At 33.6% G+C, this 18,357-nt stretch overlaps 2 protein-coding genes across 4 annotated transcripts; one reads left to right on the top strand and one right to left on the bottom strand.

Annotated features, from left to right (window-relative positions):
* The first annotated feature begins 1,603 nt into the window (after nucleotides 1-1,603).
* LOC123712117 (guanylate cyclase soluble subunit beta-1) lies at nucleotides 1,604-16,942 on the top strand. 3 transcript variants are annotated; one of them, XM_045665082.1, is made up of 15 exons: nucleotides 1,604-1,741; nucleotides 2,182-2,201; nucleotides 2,271-2,344; nucleotides 2,666-2,766; nucleotides 3,193-3,311; nucleotides 4,388-4,543; nucleotides 5,345-5,495; nucleotides 5,790-5,944; nucleotides 6,980-7,111; nucleotides 7,430-7,512; nucleotides 9,025-9,195; nucleotides 10,004-10,241; nucleotides 10,940-11,077; nucleotides 11,686-11,843; nucleotides 15,395-16,942. In XM_045665082.1, exons 2-15 carry the CDS (start codon nucleotides 2,199-2,201, stop codon nucleotides 15,513-15,515), a joined length of 1,800 nt encoding a protein of 599 aa, XP_045521038.1. In that variant the 5' UTR covers nucleotides 1,604-1,741; nucleotides 2,182-2,198; the 3' UTR covers nucleotides 15,516-16,942. The 3 variants fall into 3 exon arrangements, with proteins under 3 accessions (XP_045521038.1, XP_045521045.1, XP_045521056.1); XM_045665089.1 differs by lacking the exon at nucleotides 2,271-2,344; XM_045665100.1 differs by lacking the exon at nucleotides 15,395-16,942 and having other exon boundaries at nucleotides 11,658-11,776.
* On the bottom strand, nucleotides 12,318-14,487 carry LOC123712136. The gene is made up of 3 exons (XM_045665111.1): nucleotides 14,277-14,487; nucleotides 13,597-13,830; nucleotides 12,318-13,044 (listed from the first exon to the last, which is right to left on the bottom strand). Exons 1-3 carry the CDS (start codon nucleotides 14,404-14,406, stop codon nucleotides 12,383-12,385), a joined length of 1,026 nt encoding a protein of 341 aa, XP_045521067.1. The 5' UTR covers nucleotides 14,407-14,487; the 3' UTR covers nucleotides 12,318-12,382.
* Nucleotides 16,943-18,357: the final 1,415 nt, after the last annotated feature.

Raw genomic sequence — 18,357 nt, 5'->3', positions numbered from 1 at the left:
CGCACGTCGTAGAATTGGTTCGGAATACTTCGGTATTACTTATATTTCATAATAGAAAATTCTCGTGTCACAAAGTTCGTTCCCATACTCCTCCGAAAGGTCTCGACCGATTCTTACAAATTTTATGCATATATTCAGTAAGTCTGAAAATCGGACACCATCTAAATTTCAAACCCCTAAGTGATAAGGGGTTTTATCTTTTATGATAAAAATACATACAACCCTTAATTTTCACCCCTATATTTTATTTGTTAATGAGAAGTTCGCGGGGGCTAGTTAGTAAGCTAGTATTTAATAAAATCATTCTAGAACAATATACTGTGTAACCAGACTCTAGATTCTATGATTCCATTCTGGGACACTCTTTTTAATTCTAGACATTCCGATTCTCCATAGCCTCTACAAAAACGTATATATCAAGCAATACACATACAATAATAACATCGACGAAATATTAATAGGCTTTTTATAATAATTTAATTGACTGTTATTTGAAGATAAATTTAAAATTTCATAACTCATCATCAATGTCCCCGAGAATTTATTAAAGTAGGATTTAAAACGGGCGAAATAATTAAATTTATTACAAGGCATGCGTACAAAGTTCATTAATCATTTCGCGTTCACCTGCCTCTAACTGACTTACGTAATGGAAGAGGTAATGTGGTTTCCGTTTAATTTATTACAATTTTGTACGACGGCAAATTCTTCAAAAATGATCGCTTGAATCCTATAGTCCGCTACGGCCTGACCTCACTTTTAGTATATGTTTCGTTGATCAGTTTCTTTAAAGGTTCTGATCTATTCATAAAACATACACATCCAGAATTAAAAGGCACTCGCTGAAGATTTCTTAAGCATTAGGCTTCTTAACTACTGCTTCAAAGAAATTTTAGCGTACTAATTTTGTTGTTGTATGTATATGTTCTAATAAAACACTGTTTGAAGCTGGGTAAGAACTGACTTTAACTGTTTAAAACATGAGCTTATAACAGCTAAGATAACATTAGGGGTAGTGGGATTGGGACGCAGTATTAACAAAAAACTGGTAAAAACTAAAGGGCTTGGCTTCAAGTATGCAAGCATTGCTTACATTTTGTTTACGCTTCTACTTACCTTAAAATATATATATATGTGTGAGTTACTGAACTAATGTTGGGTTAAATAACTCACGCGTAGTTAAAACGCAGTTGTTATAGATTTTGTGAATAAATGATGTTAAGGAATCAAAAAACACGATATAACTTTTGAATATTTTCCATTCGCTATTCATAACAATAAATACAATATATATATTTAAATTTAAATTTCATATACGTATATCCTACGATGAAATAATAAAATTGTATTTAAAAAATCTTTCTATCTTGTTTTGCGTAGGTGCTACCATCTAGTGTAGACGCTCAGCATTAAAATTTGACAATTGACAGCTATATTATTAAAACAATTACCATTCATTAGCATTATCTTCATCTATAATTGTGTTTTATTCTCATAGATAAAAATTTTAACACTCTAATATATAGAAATGGTTTAATATTTGTTTGCTTATTGGAGTCTGTGCAGTAATGCGCCAATCACAAGCCAGTTCTCGCCAAACTCTTGGCGCGATCGGTTGGTGTAAATTCTGCGTCGGCCTAAACAAACAAAATATTACGAATAAACCAGTTATATGGCTTCATAAGGCTGTTCATGGTGTATTTTAAGTGTTTTCGTACATAATTAAGTGCCTTAGGCAGAGGTAAGTAACGTGTTATGATTTAATAGTTCTTTAGTTTCAAACAATGCACCGTTCGTCGCAAGAAATGTAAAAATGTGTGACAATAGCGATTGGTTTTTGTTTTTAAAGTAATATAATATATTTAACTACTGTATAAGGTTAGTTATATAAATTTTGTTTTTTTTTTAATGACTTAATAATTTGTATAAGCGTGAAAGATATTTGGATCCGCTGTCATTATTAACTTAATTAATAAATAATATTCTGGCAATAATATTACACAAGAAACAACGAATTATAATGTAGAGAATTGCAAATATTATTCATTTGAGTAACACGTAATACAATTGTTTCTTAAACTGCCCTCTATCAACATCGATAGTAAACATTTCAGTTCACACTTGATGCTTAAAGTTTAAAACGTAACACAGATGGCGTTAACATAATTTTATTTGTTTTAGGAACATAAAGCCGCGAAATGGTAAGATACCTAACATTTTTTAAATTCATTTTGGTACCAAATGCAAGATTTTTATAAAAAAAATTTCAGTACGGGTTTGTCAACTATGCGTTGGAGTTATTGGTGATGAAAGCTTATGGGGTGGAAATATGGGAGAAAATCAAGTAAGAGCTTTTGTAAAAGTATTTTTTTAATTAAATAGCTTTTATATTTGTATTCGTTGAAACGTTGACATTCTTAAGAAATTTTGAGTGGTTGAAAGCGAAGTAGTGCGTGTTGTATTGTCATATATTCATAATAATTTTACAATTTAATTTTATTTTTATATACGTTATATAGACTATAAAATAAGATTAATAAACGATTTACTTATGTTGTAAGTTCTACCTAAGCAGTTTGTTTAAACACGCGGATTATTTCCTTAAATCTGAAGTACTTCCTACCTTTCACACAATGTTTATCTGACTTCTCTTGGTATTTTTTAGGAAAAAGGCTGAGGTGGCGATGGAAGGATCATTCCTTGTTCGGCAGATATATGACGATGAAATCACATACAACCTTATAACAGCTGCCGTCGAAGTATTGCGTAAGATTCTTTTCCATTATAAAACATGGACTGGATATGTACCGCGGTACAATGGTTACGATGGTTTGTCTATGGCAACAGATAAAGATACTATCGTTAATTGCCTATGACATAAAGATCTAAGGGAGATGTAAAATTCCAATATGTTTTTACATACACTTAGCACTTTCATCCAGTCTTTAAATCTTTCCACAAGTTTATACACACACCCATACATTGACAATTAATTGAGGCTTCAATTTCGTATTGATAAAATACCGAATAATTCGAAATGAACAATAGCACAATAGCATTGCCAATACATTACAATTGTAATGTATAGGCAATATAGAATGTATATTTAAATATAGAATATGATTAGTTAGATTTATATAGTTATATTTTGGTTCTGTGGATATAGAAAACAACATAAATCACAATTTACAGAGACACCAGCGAATGAAATACTTGAGCTATTCGGTATGACATTCTTCGAGTTCTGTCAAGATTCTGGCTATGACAAGATTCTTCAAGTCCTTGGAGCTACACCTCGCGATTTCTTACAGGTAATTCACTTTTTGAACGGATTAAAGCTATGTACTATTATTAAAAACTTATAATTATTTACATAATTCTAAATTTTAATTTTTTCCCGACGTTTCGCGTGCGATCCAATAATCCACTTATAATAACTATATCATTGGTTACTATTCGCTCTACGAGGCCTGCGAAATGCCCAGGAAACGTTTGAGCTTCTGGAAGTTGCTAGGCTGGCCTCATAAGCCAGCACATTAAGCACCACGGGCGTCTAAGTATGCAAACTGAGTCCAGACTACATAGGTGTATCCTAGATGGTTCCATAACTGAGAGTTGAACCAGATGCTAACTGAAGTATAAGAAAAGAGCGAACCAATTTCTAAAAGGCCGGCATCACACTCTCGAGCCTTTTGGCATTATAACTGACCATGAGTGCCATATAGATAGTATGGTTAGTTTAATTTTAAAATAAATCCCTATTTCCCTTGGACACGGTATCACGCATGAACGGCTGGACTGATTTCGCTACGCTTTTTGTTGTGTTTGTCAGGAGAACGTTTTTATGAAAGAAAAAAATGAGAAAATTGCGCGAAAAATTATTATTATTATTACTTATTATAAAATATATTTTATGGAGTGAAATATTTATAAGGATAGATAAAGACTAATCTCCTTATTCAAGTCTAAGTATACTCTTTTGACTAAGGGAGCGATCAAATATTACGTAATGAATTTACGACGAATTTAGTTACGACGCGGGGCGGGGATTAATTACGTGTTATTGTTAATATTATTTTCCACTTTCCAGTACATTATGTGGTGACATAATGGTAAGTTTTACGTATAAAGTCACTGGGGTTGGTCACGAAACGTTTTAACTATTGGATATAGAAATGTTACAGCGCGTTTCATGGGGCCCCACCCCCATGGAAGGGTTAAGAATCTCCAAAAATTGCGTGACGTAATACTTGAACGCTCCCTAAATTACTGTTTTGTCTCTTTCTGTTAAATTGTATTTATGATTTGAAGAAAAGTGAGATGAGTACTTCACTGAAACGGGAGACTGTTTTATTTTTATCAAATAAGCTTAAATTTTGTTTATTAGAATCTAGACGGTCTTCATGACCACTTGGGTACATTATACCCAGGAATGCGCGCGCCGTCCTTTCGTTGTACGGAGCGGCCGGAAGATGGGGCTTTGGTCCTTCATTACTATTCCGACAGGCCAGGACTCGAGCACATCGTGATTGGTATTGTTAAGGTAATGTGAGCGCTTACGTCTGAACAGCATCTATTCTATTTTTCCATCCAGAACAAGATAGAACATATAATCACCAATATACATTAAAATACAGATAACATTAGCCTTACTAGAAGCTATAGATCACTGCCGTGTAATGCTTTAAGGGGATGGTGATTAAATTTTTAAAGACAAGGTGCCTTGATGTATGTTCTATGTTGAGTACATAGACAACGTTTTGACAACATTTATTATTAACTGTTCATAAGAACAGTTATTATTATGATAATTACTATGTCTTAAATGCCTATTTTTGTACAATTATCTTTGTAAATAAACGACTTTTTAAAAACAAATATACAGTGTTAGAATATATGAAATACTTTTACGCTGGTTTTATGTGTCAAACCATAATACAAAATAGAAGAACACGAATTGTATTCCAGAAAGCAATACCTAATCGCGATATAAAATTTTGCGCCTGTAACATTTTGTTGGTTTTGATCTCTAAAATGGAAAATCACACTTTATCATAAGATTCTATGCAATCACTTCTGAACGGTGTTACTTCCATTCCATTTTTTTATATTAATATAACAAGTGATGTTTGCAGTTGCTTACAAGAATAAGACAGATTCAAGATATGTCTTCTCAATCTTCTTTCGATTTGACAACTATCAAAAATGAATTTACGTACTTTCGAAATTCATACATTCATTTATAGAAAAGTTAACTTATCGTATTTTGTGTTCTTATCAAAAGCGCTATACTCTCAATTAACACGCTAACAGTTCAGACATTTAGAATCTCTAACAATTTCAGACAGTTACAAGCAAGCTGCATAACACAGAAGTGCAGGTAGAAATCCTGAAGACAAAAGAGGAGTGCGACCATGTCCAGTACCTCATTACTGAGACATCTACTGGAAGGGGAACCGCGCCAGAGATGACAGAGATACGGACTTTGTCTAAAGGTTCTATTTACATAAAATTTAAGATACATTCATTTTTGAGGTTGTGGTTTCATTCTCGGCTGTTCACCAATGGACTTTCTATATGCGGTTTAAAAATCTGAGACCCAGATATAAAAGTTGTAGCGCCACTGTTGTTGTTGTTACATAAGCCAATCAGAGTATTGTTTTAAGACAGACGTGCGATCTGATATATCTGGTTGATAATTTCGGCTAAGGTGCTTGTTTCATTCCAAGAATCAGTAACAAACAGTAAAAGCTTTAGAACTTTAATCCTTTTCATGATTATAATTCCAGAGCCGAAGGTCAGTCCAGCGACATTTTGCCGCGTATTTCCATTCCATCTGATGTTTGATCGGGAGCTGAACATAGTCCAAGCGGGTCGCTCCGTCACTCGACTCTTGCCGAGACTTAACAAGCCCGGTTGCAAGATCACCGATGTTTTGGAGACGGTAATTTCCAATCAAATTTTATATTATCGATGTTTGGGTTTCATACACACACATACATACACATATGAGACAAAGACTAATTATTTCTTTAATCGATAAAGAAGTAGACAATTTTTAGAAAGCTTTCATAATTTGTGTATTTTTATATAAATAAAAAATCTATATTTCCTTTCCTAAGTTATGAGTGGTGTCCAACCCAAAATTTATTTTTTATTTTTTAGACATTACTTGTGTTTTAATTTTTTTAAGATAAGCATACAAAAATACATACAACCCTTAATTATCACCCCTCTACTACCAACCCCTATTTTTATTATAGTAGATAGGTTATTTTTATTGAACTAAAAATTTTTTCCTATAAATAATATACATGGCAAAAGGACGTTTGCTGGGTCAGCTAGTACTTAATATAACAGAAGGATTTGTTCATACGTTTTAAACTGTTATTAAAGAGCGTAGGTTGATCACCTAATAATAATAATTTAGGCTTACTGCCAAAATATCAACACAAGCACACTATGTACTTGTACTGCTGGGTCGCTAAGTGCCTAGGGCTTTTAATTTACCACCGCCTGTAGAATTCTCTTGGGACTGCCACGCTTTTGCAGTGCCTTGTACATACTTGATGACTTCTGGACGATACGTTAGAAAAGAACGGATCATTTTTACCCAGATTGCGAGTCAGTAGAAGCAGTCCTTAGTACAAATAGTAGCAAATTGTTCGTACGCTTGTCAGCTCTGGAAGACAAGAGTAATCTGTTCCTTTATTTCTTTCATTTTTTTATTTTTTATTTGTTTATGTTGGTACTAAAATTACTCTAAAGTTGTACTTATGAAAAAGGATCTGTGTTAATGTATGTCTGTCTAAATGTAATTAATTATTATTATAAACAATTTCATTTTACTACTGACGGCAGACATTGACCCATATAAGCGACTAATTTCCTGCTACACAATCACAGTCCTATATACATTTCTTGAATATTAATGTTGACGCTGCTTAAATTAAAAGTTAAAAAAACTTTTTCGGTTCAGGTACGACCTCACCTTGAGATGACATTCGCTAATGTGTTGGCTCACATTAACACGGTGTATGTTCTGAAGACGAAGCCGGAGGAAATGAGTGTCAGTGATCATCATGAGGACATCGCTTCTTTGCGATTGAAGGTACTTTTTATAGAAAATATGAAAAATTAAAAGTCGAAATTAGTTATGGGTTTGTCTTGTTAATTGATTTACTATATGATAGAAAATATTATTGAACTAAATTACACCATTATTTTAAATTTTCCTCTTTTCTCACATAGTCAATATGCTTAATTAAATTAAAAGTAACAATAAAAAATCCTGCTAATATTTGTCATTGTATAAGAAAAACTTACTCAACCAAATTCGTTTTTAATTCAAGTTAAATTGATTTCTGTATAAATCTTTCCACATTTATTATCAAACCACAGATACCGACATATTTTTTTTATATTCCAGGGCCAAATGTTATACATCCCTGAAACCGACGTGGTTGTCTTCCAATGCTACCCCAGTGTCACCAATCTTGATGATCTGACACGGTAATTGTATTGATGCTTTGTGTACGAGCCAAGAGATTTACTCATTCAGGATTTCCTAAATACTTGGAGTCACACCCCGAGAGTATAGCCAAACAAAGGCACTCTCTTTGACATCGCATTCATTCGTTATATAGCTATTAACATTTCATAATTTCGCTTATATTAAAACGACTAAGAGAAACTGTTAACCATGATACGGTATTGGCTGCTTATCATGCATATGTTTCATCTATTATTAGATATGGATTTATAGTTTGGGTAAATTCAGTCGAAGTAGATAGAGTTTTTAAGGCTCAAAAGAAATGTATTAGAGCAAACCGTGGAGTATCTTATAGTTGCGTACTTCCCTGTATTTATATTTTAGAAATGTCCTTATTCGTGCACAGAAACATACATATTTTTTATTCGAATGTAGAAGTAGAAGTAAGAAGTAGACATGGGGAGAAATTGGCTCTGCCAAAAAACACCTTTTGGATGGCTATTAAGGTTTACAATAATTTACGAAAAGAATTAAAAGATCTTCCGATCTTTAAAAACCGACTTGGTGTATTACTTTTCGGAAAAATGTATTATTCAATATATGATTATTTGCGTGAGACACTGTAGTTGATATAAATTGAATAACATTTGATATGATGTACGAATCAAATAATATAAGAATTGACCAATTCATATGCCTAATAATGTAAAATGTAAAACTCCTTTGAAGACAAATTTTCGCGCCATTGTGTGTGGCAGAATATACGAACCTACTATTGTACCACCTTTTTGTACGATATTCTTGAAATAAATTATTATTATTCTATTGCTGTACGCGAGTGGTTGATATGGAGGAAAAAAAACTCTATTATTTAAAACACCCCGATTATCTAGGAATCGTACACATTGTATAACGTTTGGCGATTAAAAAATCTAAAAGCAATATTTGTAAAACCCGTTATTTAGTATTGTCTTTTGTTAACATAGCTTTTACACATTAAGAAAACACTTTTTAAACGGATTGAAGCTATGTATTATTATTATTATTTACCGTATAACCCGTTATTTGTTTTTCCAAATTACACATTTCATATTTTTCCCATTGTATGAATATGGCTGTACCCTATTTTGTATTTGATACAAATTATTTTTATAAGGACCTCAAACTTTATAGTTAACACAGTATCTCATTCAATTTATCATACAAATAATAAATTTAAAAAAAAAGACCTATTTATTTCTTGCAAAATCAAAGTAAAAATTATCATATTATAATTTTTAATGGAAAATAAATTACAATATTTTTATATATACTAAGTAATATCAATTTCTTATTTGAAAGAACCACTGCTCAAGTGAAGGATGGGCTAACTGCCTCCAGCTAGAGCTAGCCATTTTCTTTCATATAATACATGTAACATCCAGGTATAATACTGGATTACGGATACTATTATAGAATTTCTATATTATTTATATCTGTTGTGAACTATTTGTGACCAAATAAAAAATATATTTAAGAATATAAAATTCCAGTCGCGGCCTCTGCATCTCCGACATCCCTCTCCACGACGCCACAAGAGACTTGGTGCTGATGTCCGAGCAGTTCGAGGCTGACTACAAGCTCACTCAGAATTTGGAGGTTCTCACCGACAAACTTCAGCACACATATAGGGAACTGGAGGCTGAGAAGCAGAAGACTGATAGGTAATAATCCATTTAGAGCAGTGTCTAGTGGCTTCAGCGTGCGAATCTAGATCCCCGGTTGTATACCATTGGACTTCTTTGTATGTGTGTCTATGCATTAAACATTCGCTCGAATTGTGAATGAACATTGTGAGGAAACTGGCTTGCCTTAGATCCAAAAAGTCCATCAGTCAGACACAGGCTGATCGAATTCTTGTCTATTTTATTGACAAATGATCACGAAACAGACACAGAAATCCGAGGCCCAGACATAAATAGGTTGTAGCGCCACTGGTTTTTTTTATAGTTTATTAAAGAGTATTTTACCCTTGTCAGGGAATCAAATGGATAAACCATTCAACAGTATTTTAATTTACGAATTAAACGATAAGTATTCCCTACTTATCGCATCGACATATACTTAAAGACTGTGGATTAACAACCACTGTTCAACAGTGGTTGTTAATTTGAACTTGGTATAATTAACTAAAAAATATTAAAGTTATTCAACTTCTTTGATTTTCAAAGATATATAGATAGGCCTTTAACGCATATCATATGCAACATATCAAGCGACCATATGTATGATCTCTTTTTATCTATTTTAATTTTTATATGAATTTAGACGATTCTGATATTATATTATCTCTGACCATACAGAGTATTACATACTTATTGCCAGTTCTCTAAACAAGGCCCTTACACGGTAATAAACTCTGCTACTCTTTTTAATCGCTAAGTTCTTTTAGAAGAGATAGAGAACCTTAGACCGGGTCAGGATTGCTGTGCCACTGAATTATTATTCTCCGTTGTCCTTTGTTATCTGCAGACTCCTATACTCGGTATTACCCATGAGCGTAGCGACGGAACTACGTCACCGGCGTCCCGTACCAGCGCGGAGATACGACCCCGTAACCCTTCTGTTCAGCGGTATCGTCGGATTCGCCAACTACTGCGCCAGGAACATTGACCACAAGGGTGCCATGAAGATTGTCAAAATGCTCAACGATCTCTACACGGCCTTCGACGTGCTCACCGATCCGAAGAGGAATCCCGACGTTTATAAGGTACTTGATGAATTGCGCCATCTATAGGCCGTAATTCGAAGTAATCCTTGCCTCTACCGTTTATCGTATTATACGTTTACGATAAAATACCTGCGTCTGAGTTTCATCATTGGACGTCGAGGCAGAATACGAAATTCCACCCGTGTCACCTCGACATTCGTCGTTCCTCAACTGAGCGTTTTCTAAGGCAGTTTTTGCCACGCACCACCACTATGTGGAACCAGCTGCCCACCGAATTATTTCCGAACAAATTTGACTAGAGCACTTAAAGTAAAGTGCGTACCAACTCTTAAATGCGAGCCTTCTTCATTTTACCATCAGCTGAGCCTCCTGCTCATTGGCCCCTTGTTATATAAAAAAATATATATTATGGAACAATTCTTACTATAATATTGACTATTATATTTTATAGATTGACAATGTGTGTGTGACAATAAATACAGATAACACAACTTTCTCTACAGCTGTGATACTTTTGACATGCAACACCTTTTGTCTTCAGTCACCGTGACCACGCACGCTGTAAAGCACGCGAAACGTCGGAAAATTTAAATTTAAAATTATGTAAATAATTATAAGTTTATAATAATAATACATAGCTTCAATTCGTTTAAAAGTGTTTTTCTTAATATGTTTCAAGTAAAAATTTGACATAAATTACGTGATTCATACGTGTTATAATTTTATTTCTTTTTCAGGTGGAAACAGTAGGTGACAAGTACATGGCGGTATCTGGTCTGCCAGAGTACAAAGAAGGCCATGCTAAGCACATCTGCCTCCTCGCTCTGGAGATGATGGACTTATCCAAAACCGTCACTGTTGATGGAGAACCTGTGGTAAGACTTAACTTAAACGAATCGTTTCTTTGGTACAGATACCGGCAAACATCTTGAACAAATATCCTTGCCTGTGCAGAAGCGATTTTAAGGTATCACTGGAAGGGGGAGGGGGTAGAGTGACGTGCCGATGGCGTGAGTGGTAAATCTTAAGGTTGGCGTTTGTGTTCCGCGCTGTATACGATGCGTAAACTTACCCCCACTCCCTTGTTTAATGCTCAAAGTTTGCCGCTATCTCTACTACCTATAAACATAATCGCCGTATTAAAAATTTAATTGAAATTTGAATGTAATGAATGATAAGTGTAATTTAAGTTAACTTTTAATAGACCGCTTTAATCATAATAATAAATTAGTTACACCGTTTTAACTAAAGATATGATGATAGCAAATGAAAATTTACAATTAATTTAACTTGTTTTCTGACATTCATATGTGTACTTGTTTACCTATTTGAATAAAGTTATTTTGAGTTTGAGTTTGATGTCCATTCATCATGTATAGTCACATCGTAAACACAATTTTATAGAAAAGATTTATCCGCCACGATGATGCCATATAGTTCTTTTTTACTTTATAGCCTTGAAAATCTACTTGAAATTATTTAGGGAATAACAATCGGGATCCACTCCGGCGAAGTGGTGACGGGAGTGATCGGCCATCGTATGCCGCGGTACTGCCTCTTCGGGAACACTGTCAACCTGACAAGCAGATGCGAGACCACCGGCGTACCGGGGACTATTAATGTCAGCGAGGATACGCACAGGTATTAGAATTTTGTTGAGGTTTTTGTTTAGTTTTATTTTAAAAAGTTAGTTATTTTGAATAATCTTAGTTTTCAAAATTCATCAAGGCATGAGTTAATTTCGGTGGTGGTTGTTGGTTACACAACCCTTTCCTATGTCTATGTCTTCATATGTAACTTTAGGTTAATAAGTAAATTTTTCATATATTTTTTAAATATTAACATATTTCATAGATATACAGGTGTATTAAATATCTGCGATGGATCATAAGACTCATTATCAGGTGATCATAAATAAGGTTTTCTCAATATATTATAATATATTCACGGGGGCTCTTGTCTGCAAACTGTATAAAATATTGATCTACTTGCCTTAGAAGGCGTTAAAAATTTACGTAATCTATTTTTTTTCTAGAATAATTATAGTAGCTTAGAAGCTAAGCTAAAATACGTAATAAATAATATTAATGATACATAATAAAAGTAACCTCGTTATTTTAAATAAAGATTATATTTCCAAAAAAGTTTATTTAATATTTATATTGAAACAATAAAAAATCTCAATCCTCACACAAATCCAAGTACTTCTTCAAAGACATCGGTAGCGGCAAATTTTGTATCCCAAATGGCAACTCAAAATTCCCCCACAAAACATACCTAATTTGACAACGACATAAGTGCTTCAACTCAACTGGTTGCAACCCACACCTTGAACTGGGCACTAAATGATCCTTTAAAATCTCCCCGTACTTTTCCAATACAATTCTTCGTTGATAATTATAATCTTCTGGCAATTCTAGATGCTTTAAAGCGCTCTTGTCAACTGTCAAATTCAAATGTGGTACGGCCCTCAAAGTCAGCTTCAAACAAGTGACCAATTCATTGGGATACTGTCGGTTATACTCCTGAAGCCGGTCCAGGATTGTCTCTATGGGGTTACTCGATACGTGGTCCGCGGTTATTCTAGCCCCAAATCGGAGTAGGATCATCAGAATTTCAGCGGCTCCCATCTGTATAACCACTCGTACTGGCGAAGCTTTGCCACAGCTCTCCAAAGGAACGTCTATAAAGCGATAACTCTTCTCTTCGTCTTTGAATTCTAAATTTGCGTTCGTTGCGTGATCTAAGAAGAAGACTAGGGCGTGAACGTTTTCCTCTCGGTCTACGAAGTCCGACTTCCATCCGGCTAAGAAGTATGGTGCTGAGGTACCAAAGATTGCACCTGGAAATCAATTTTTAATTAAGTTATGAGAAACTTTAGGCCGTCAATACTGTGAAATGTTATGGCCACAGAATGATCAACAAATTAAATGGAATAAACTTCCTAATTAGATAAAAAATAAAAAAGATCAATGGAGCTACAACCTTTTTAGGTCTGGATCTCATTTCTGTATGTGTTTTATGATCATTTGAAAAAGATCAATGGAGCTACAACATTTTTAGGTCTGGGTCTCATTTCTGTATGTGTTTTATGATAATTTGTTAATCGAATAGGCAAGTAGGTGATCAGCCTTCTGTGCCTGACGCACGCCGTCGACTTTTTGGGTCTAAGGCAAGCCGGTTAGATAACGTCTTATTCTTATTAATTTGGATCTTTCAGCGTGATGAAATAATCGTACAGACCTTGTTGGTATTAGGTTGATAAGAATACCAATTTTTGTACGGATCTTCCAAGATTTTTTAATTTTCTACTGGTGGCAGATGCAGATCACATAGCCCAATTCAACGAATCTCTAAATCAATTTCAATTTCCACTATATTTATGTATACTTACCTAAAAATATCCTTTCAAAAGTCCGCTCACAAGCGTACAGCTCATCTAACAATGCAGCGACTACTCCATTATCCTGTAAGCTCCAGTCAAAAGCCAACTTCATGGCTATATATAAGAGATTGTGGTACTTCCCCATAAGGCACACGTCACCATTTTCCGACTTACAGTTATTGTGGTACTTAAGAGCCGAATTCACGAAGTTCTTGCATGTTGCGTTATCGGATCTATTTTGTCCTGAAATTAGTTAGACTTACATTACGCAAATGATAATAGTAATGTTGGCTTTGAACGAAATAATACGACCGGTAGTAGTAGTAAAGGTCCGGTAACGCACTCGCGAGCCTTCTGGCATTGAGAGACCATGGTCGGTATCACTTTACATTAGTTGAGCCTCCTCTTTGTCACCAGGTCTATAAAAATAGTACGAAACAGCTGTTTTCAATCTGCTTTTGAAAGCCGCCTTTTTAGGTTTTTTAATATGTCTAAACCTTTGTATTCTAGTACAAGCGATAATAGTATCGCTGACCTGGGTTAAATTATTTCAATACAAAAAGCGATACGAATAGGAATAACAATCACATGTATCCTAAACCTGTATGATATGATTGTAAAATAACAATTTACGCAAAGAAAAACAAAGGTATTCCAGTAACTAAATTATCGTATTTGGTCAATGTAACCTTTGGCACAACCGGTAATCACAGAATTAAAATACTGCACTAGTTCCCGTCTCTTGTATCGCTCGTTTAGACAATCTCTATCCAGATTTATGAATACTTCGTCGAAATAAAAATCCATAAATGAATCCATCTCGATTTGGTCTGTCAAAATGGATAAAACCTCTTTCGCGCTATACTTATTTCGTATCAATTGAATCACCACAGTCTTTCAAGTACGAACTACGACTGTTTTCTACGCGTAAATCCGAATAACGAAAACTTAGATGTGCATTTTAATCCTATTGATTGGAAGCCCTTTTTCTAGTTTTGTATCACGTGTCACTTTCACAAAGACATAATAATAATAAAAGCCCGTTTAAGTTACAATCATTACAAAAAACATACAGCTTAATTTTTTTTCTTGTCACCTATATAGCTTAGCCTTCGCTTCCTGCTATTGCTTCTATTTCTTCTGTCCATGTTTATTTAGGGCGCCTTCTTCTCTTTCCCTTTGGTCCTTTTTAGAGACACATATAACAATACAAAATGATTGCTACCTTATCGAGAAATTTAATATATAACTTTAGTGTTGCGTAGAAAAAATTTGGCATTTTTTCGGACATAACATCTAACCACTTAAAATCTCTTATATAATAAAATTATAGTATTGTCTTTTATTAAAATAACTTTTACACATTTAAAGAAAACACTTTTTCAACGGATTGAAGTTATGTATTATTATAAACTTATAATTATTTTACATAATTTTAATTTTTTTCCCGTCGTTTCGCGTGCTTTACACCATGCGTGGTTACGATTATGTAAAATAATTATAAGTTTATAATAATACATAACTTCAATCCGTTGAAAAAGTGTTTTCTTTAATAAAATTATACTTAATAGTCGAAGCTGGCAACCCTCTCGGGAACCCTCATTAAGAGTGTCCATGGGCGATATCACTTATCATCAGATGTGCCCGGCCGTTTGCCCAATGTTCATTTTATTATAATATTAAGACATTTGAGTTTAGATATAATTATTATATATTTTTTTAGAAAATAAGGATTATATATACATATATATATATTATAATATTGTAATTATTTATATTTAGAATAATAATAATTTCTTGCCGCTAGTTACCTTATGCGTGAAGACAACTATGACGAACAATTCGATCTGACATACCGCGGTCATGTCTCCATGAAAGGAAAAGCAGTGCCGATGCAGACCTGGTTCTTGACACGAAAGACAAAATAGGCCTAAACTGTTTATGGCTTTAGATCTCATTAGTATTGTATTCAATGTTTAGTATGGCCTACTATGGCCTACAAATTTATATAGAGTATTTACCTATCAAAATCTATATTCTCTCGGCTTTAAACCAAAGAAAAAATATAATTCAATTAATCATAGAAATGGTTTGAAAGGACTTTAAGTCCAAGTTTATACAATGCATTTCACATATTATTGATTGTTCAATTACAAGATTTTGCAGCACGCTTGCGGTTCAAATTGCATATGCATTGCAGGTAAGGATGATATTTAATGTTTGCGTCATTATCGAAATATGAAAATATAATATAAAATTCAGAAAGAACTCACCATATACTTGCTAGTAATTTTGATAAGTTTTATACTGACGCTCAGGACTTAGGTTTTAAACCAACCAGAGTTTTCGGCATACAAAATCAATAGAAAATATTAAGTGTATTAATATTTCCTAATTTTTAATTCAAGATCGCAATTACGATGGTTCATCTGGTTCCAGACCTTTCTATTGTATTCTATGTATAAGATTACAAACGATTTTTTGTGAATATTTACATATTTCGTATGAAATGGATCCAAATCCTTAATTTACTAAGGCATTAAGTAAATTTATGTGTAATATCTTATTCATAAATATTGAAATTTTGTATTAAAGACGGGACTTATAACTTCGCTCTTGATTCTCATAAAACTTCCCGAATTACGTTCCTGATATGCCTAAAATAATTAAATTTATACCTATGATGTAACCCAAATAGATGTGAAAATCAAAAAACGCTTTCTCCTTAGTGCTTGGTAAGGCTTAACCGAACATTTTAAAGACAATTAGATTTTTGCTTAAAATTTATGGTGTCAAAGAAAATGTCTTTTGGACAAAAACATGACTTAACTCGAGTAAATATAACCTTAAACAATGAGTCTCCATCGCCTTCGGTCTTGAGACTCGTATTTCATGTCGCACCTAGTCTTTCCAGCTCTCTTTGCCTCATCTGTAGGACCCCAGGTTCGCTTGGGACGGCCACGATTCCGCTTTCCTTGCCCATCAAGCGCCTGCTTGGGGTTATAATTGGAATCTCTTCGGATTGTATGGCCTATCCATTTCCACTGGCGTCACTTGATCTGCTGACTAATCGGTTGCTCGTGAGTGATCTCGATCCAGAAGATACTCAGAATACCGCGAAGACAGTTGTTGACGTAGACTTGGAGTTGAATTTTCTTTTACTAAAATTACTAATGCGGTTTTAGTACTCACGTTCGCCTAATATTACGATAGTTAGATGTTATTTATTTATGTGTTAATTGATTAAGTTTATGTCGATTGTATACTTACATCTAGTCAATATATAAATCTTATTGATGTTGTATTTATCGTTGTCAAGATTTTAAATGTCTAAATAAAATTATATGGAATGTAATATGCTTTTTATTTTGAAAATAGTTGAAAAACCTTATACTATCTAAATGGTTAAGTGTGAACTGTGTGAAGAGTAGTCGTAAGGTAAGTGATAGCTTTTGTTATAATTTATTCAAAAATGCGGTCTGCCACCCCAAGAGAAACAAATATTCGTTTTAGTAAATTTTTGATTTTAAAAATCAACTTATTGTACTACTTTTGAAAAAAATGTATTATTTGTGTGAAACAATCTAAGATATTAATATTAATTAGATAAAATAATAATATCTTTTAATAATGTAATTATGAGTGATGATGATATGTCTCATAGTGTAATAACTTATATTATACATTTTAAGACACATTTGCACGGTAATATGTGTGGCAGAATATTCGAACTTTACATTGTACCACCATAACATTTTTGTACCATATTCTTACCAATAATTTATAATTGGTGTATTATGTTTGCAACATCATGATAATAAAACACGATTTAATATTTTAAACTTAATTGGAAGCAACTATATATTATAACACACTATAACTAATAAAGCCAAAATATTTTTATACTTAAGTTCTCTAAGGCATTAACACAAAACCAGTGCGTAAAAGTTTAAAAACCCGAAGGTTGGCTTGGCTGGTTTTGTTGGAATGTGGACAGATGACCTCAGCGATCCGGCGTTTAGCAAAATCCATTAATTGCCGTTAATCCACACTCAATTCCCAAAGAGATGGAACTCATCATTTTTCTCTAATGATTTTCTATTATAAGTATTGAAATAAATATATATATCTAATATGAAGGATGACCTGTCTTTATTATATATATAAGGATAAGATATTATATATATATATATATATATATATATATCCTGATCGAGAAAATGAATGAATCATCCATTAGTAATATTCAAAAACGAAAAACATAACGTAACTCACAAAATGTTTTTCGAATGTAATCCCACTGTGTGCCGATGTACTGATCTTGACGTAGTATAGAGTACATATGAGATCACTGATGTTGTATCCTTCGAAGCAGGTCGCTTCCCCATACTTTTTGTTGGGAAGTATCGATAAGTGTACAATAGGCGCAAATTTTAATAAAAAAACATAGTTTTCGCTTATTGTACACGTCTTCCAAGAAAATATTTACGTTTGTGGTTAAATTTAACGTTTTTTATTTGTTAATAAACAAAACAATTAAGAGGCTCACTTGTTGAGTGATACCGCCCGTCCATGGACACTTGCCAGGGGGCTCGCGAGTTCGTAGCCGGCCTTTGTTTATCTGTCTTTAATTTATGGTCATGCTGAGTTCGTTCGTCTCCCTGAATAAGCAAGCGGAAGCGAATTGGTTTTATCCATTTAGAAAAATATAATCTAAGTATATAAAACTGGAGATTTGTAGAAAAGAGGCACTTCATAGGTTTCGGACAC

This window comes from Pieris brassicae, chromosome 1 (genome assembly GCF_905147105.1).
Source record: "Pieris brassicae chromosome 1, ilPieBrab1.1, whole genome shotgun sequence".
NCBI lineage: Eukaryota > Metazoa > Arthropoda > Insecta > Lepidoptera > Pieridae > Pieris > Pieris brassicae.
The sequence above is the reverse complement of the archived record's forward strand: the minus strand, read 5'-3'. Positions and strand labels throughout refer to the sequence as shown.

What these genes read in the sequence shown, in the direction of transcription:
- LOC123712117 (XM_045665082.1), top strand. An exon ending in AGCTGCCGTCGAAGTATTGC is followed by an intron (nt 2,767 to 3,192) that starts GTAAGATTCTTT and finishes CACAATTTACAG; the next exon opens with AGACACCAGCGAATGAAATA. An exon ending in GAGAAGCAGAAGACTGATAG is followed by an intron (nt 9,196 to 10,003) that starts GTAATAATCCAT and finishes TGTTATCTGCAG; the next exon opens with ACTCCTATACTCGGTATTAC.
- LOC123712136 (XM_045665111.1), bottom strand. Translation starts at nt 14,406, where the DNA reads ATGGATTCATTTATGGATTTTTATTTCGACGAAGTATTCATAAATCTG. An exon ending in GATTACCGGTTGTGCCAAAG is followed by an intron (nt 13,831 to 14,276) that starts GTTACATTGACC and finishes AACTAATTTCAG; the next exon opens with GACAAAATAGATCCGATAAC. An exon ending in TTTTGAAAGGATATTTTTAG is followed by an intron (nt 13,045 to 13,596) that starts GTAAGTATACAT and finishes ATTGATTTCCAG; the next exon opens with GTGCAATCTTTGGTACCTCA.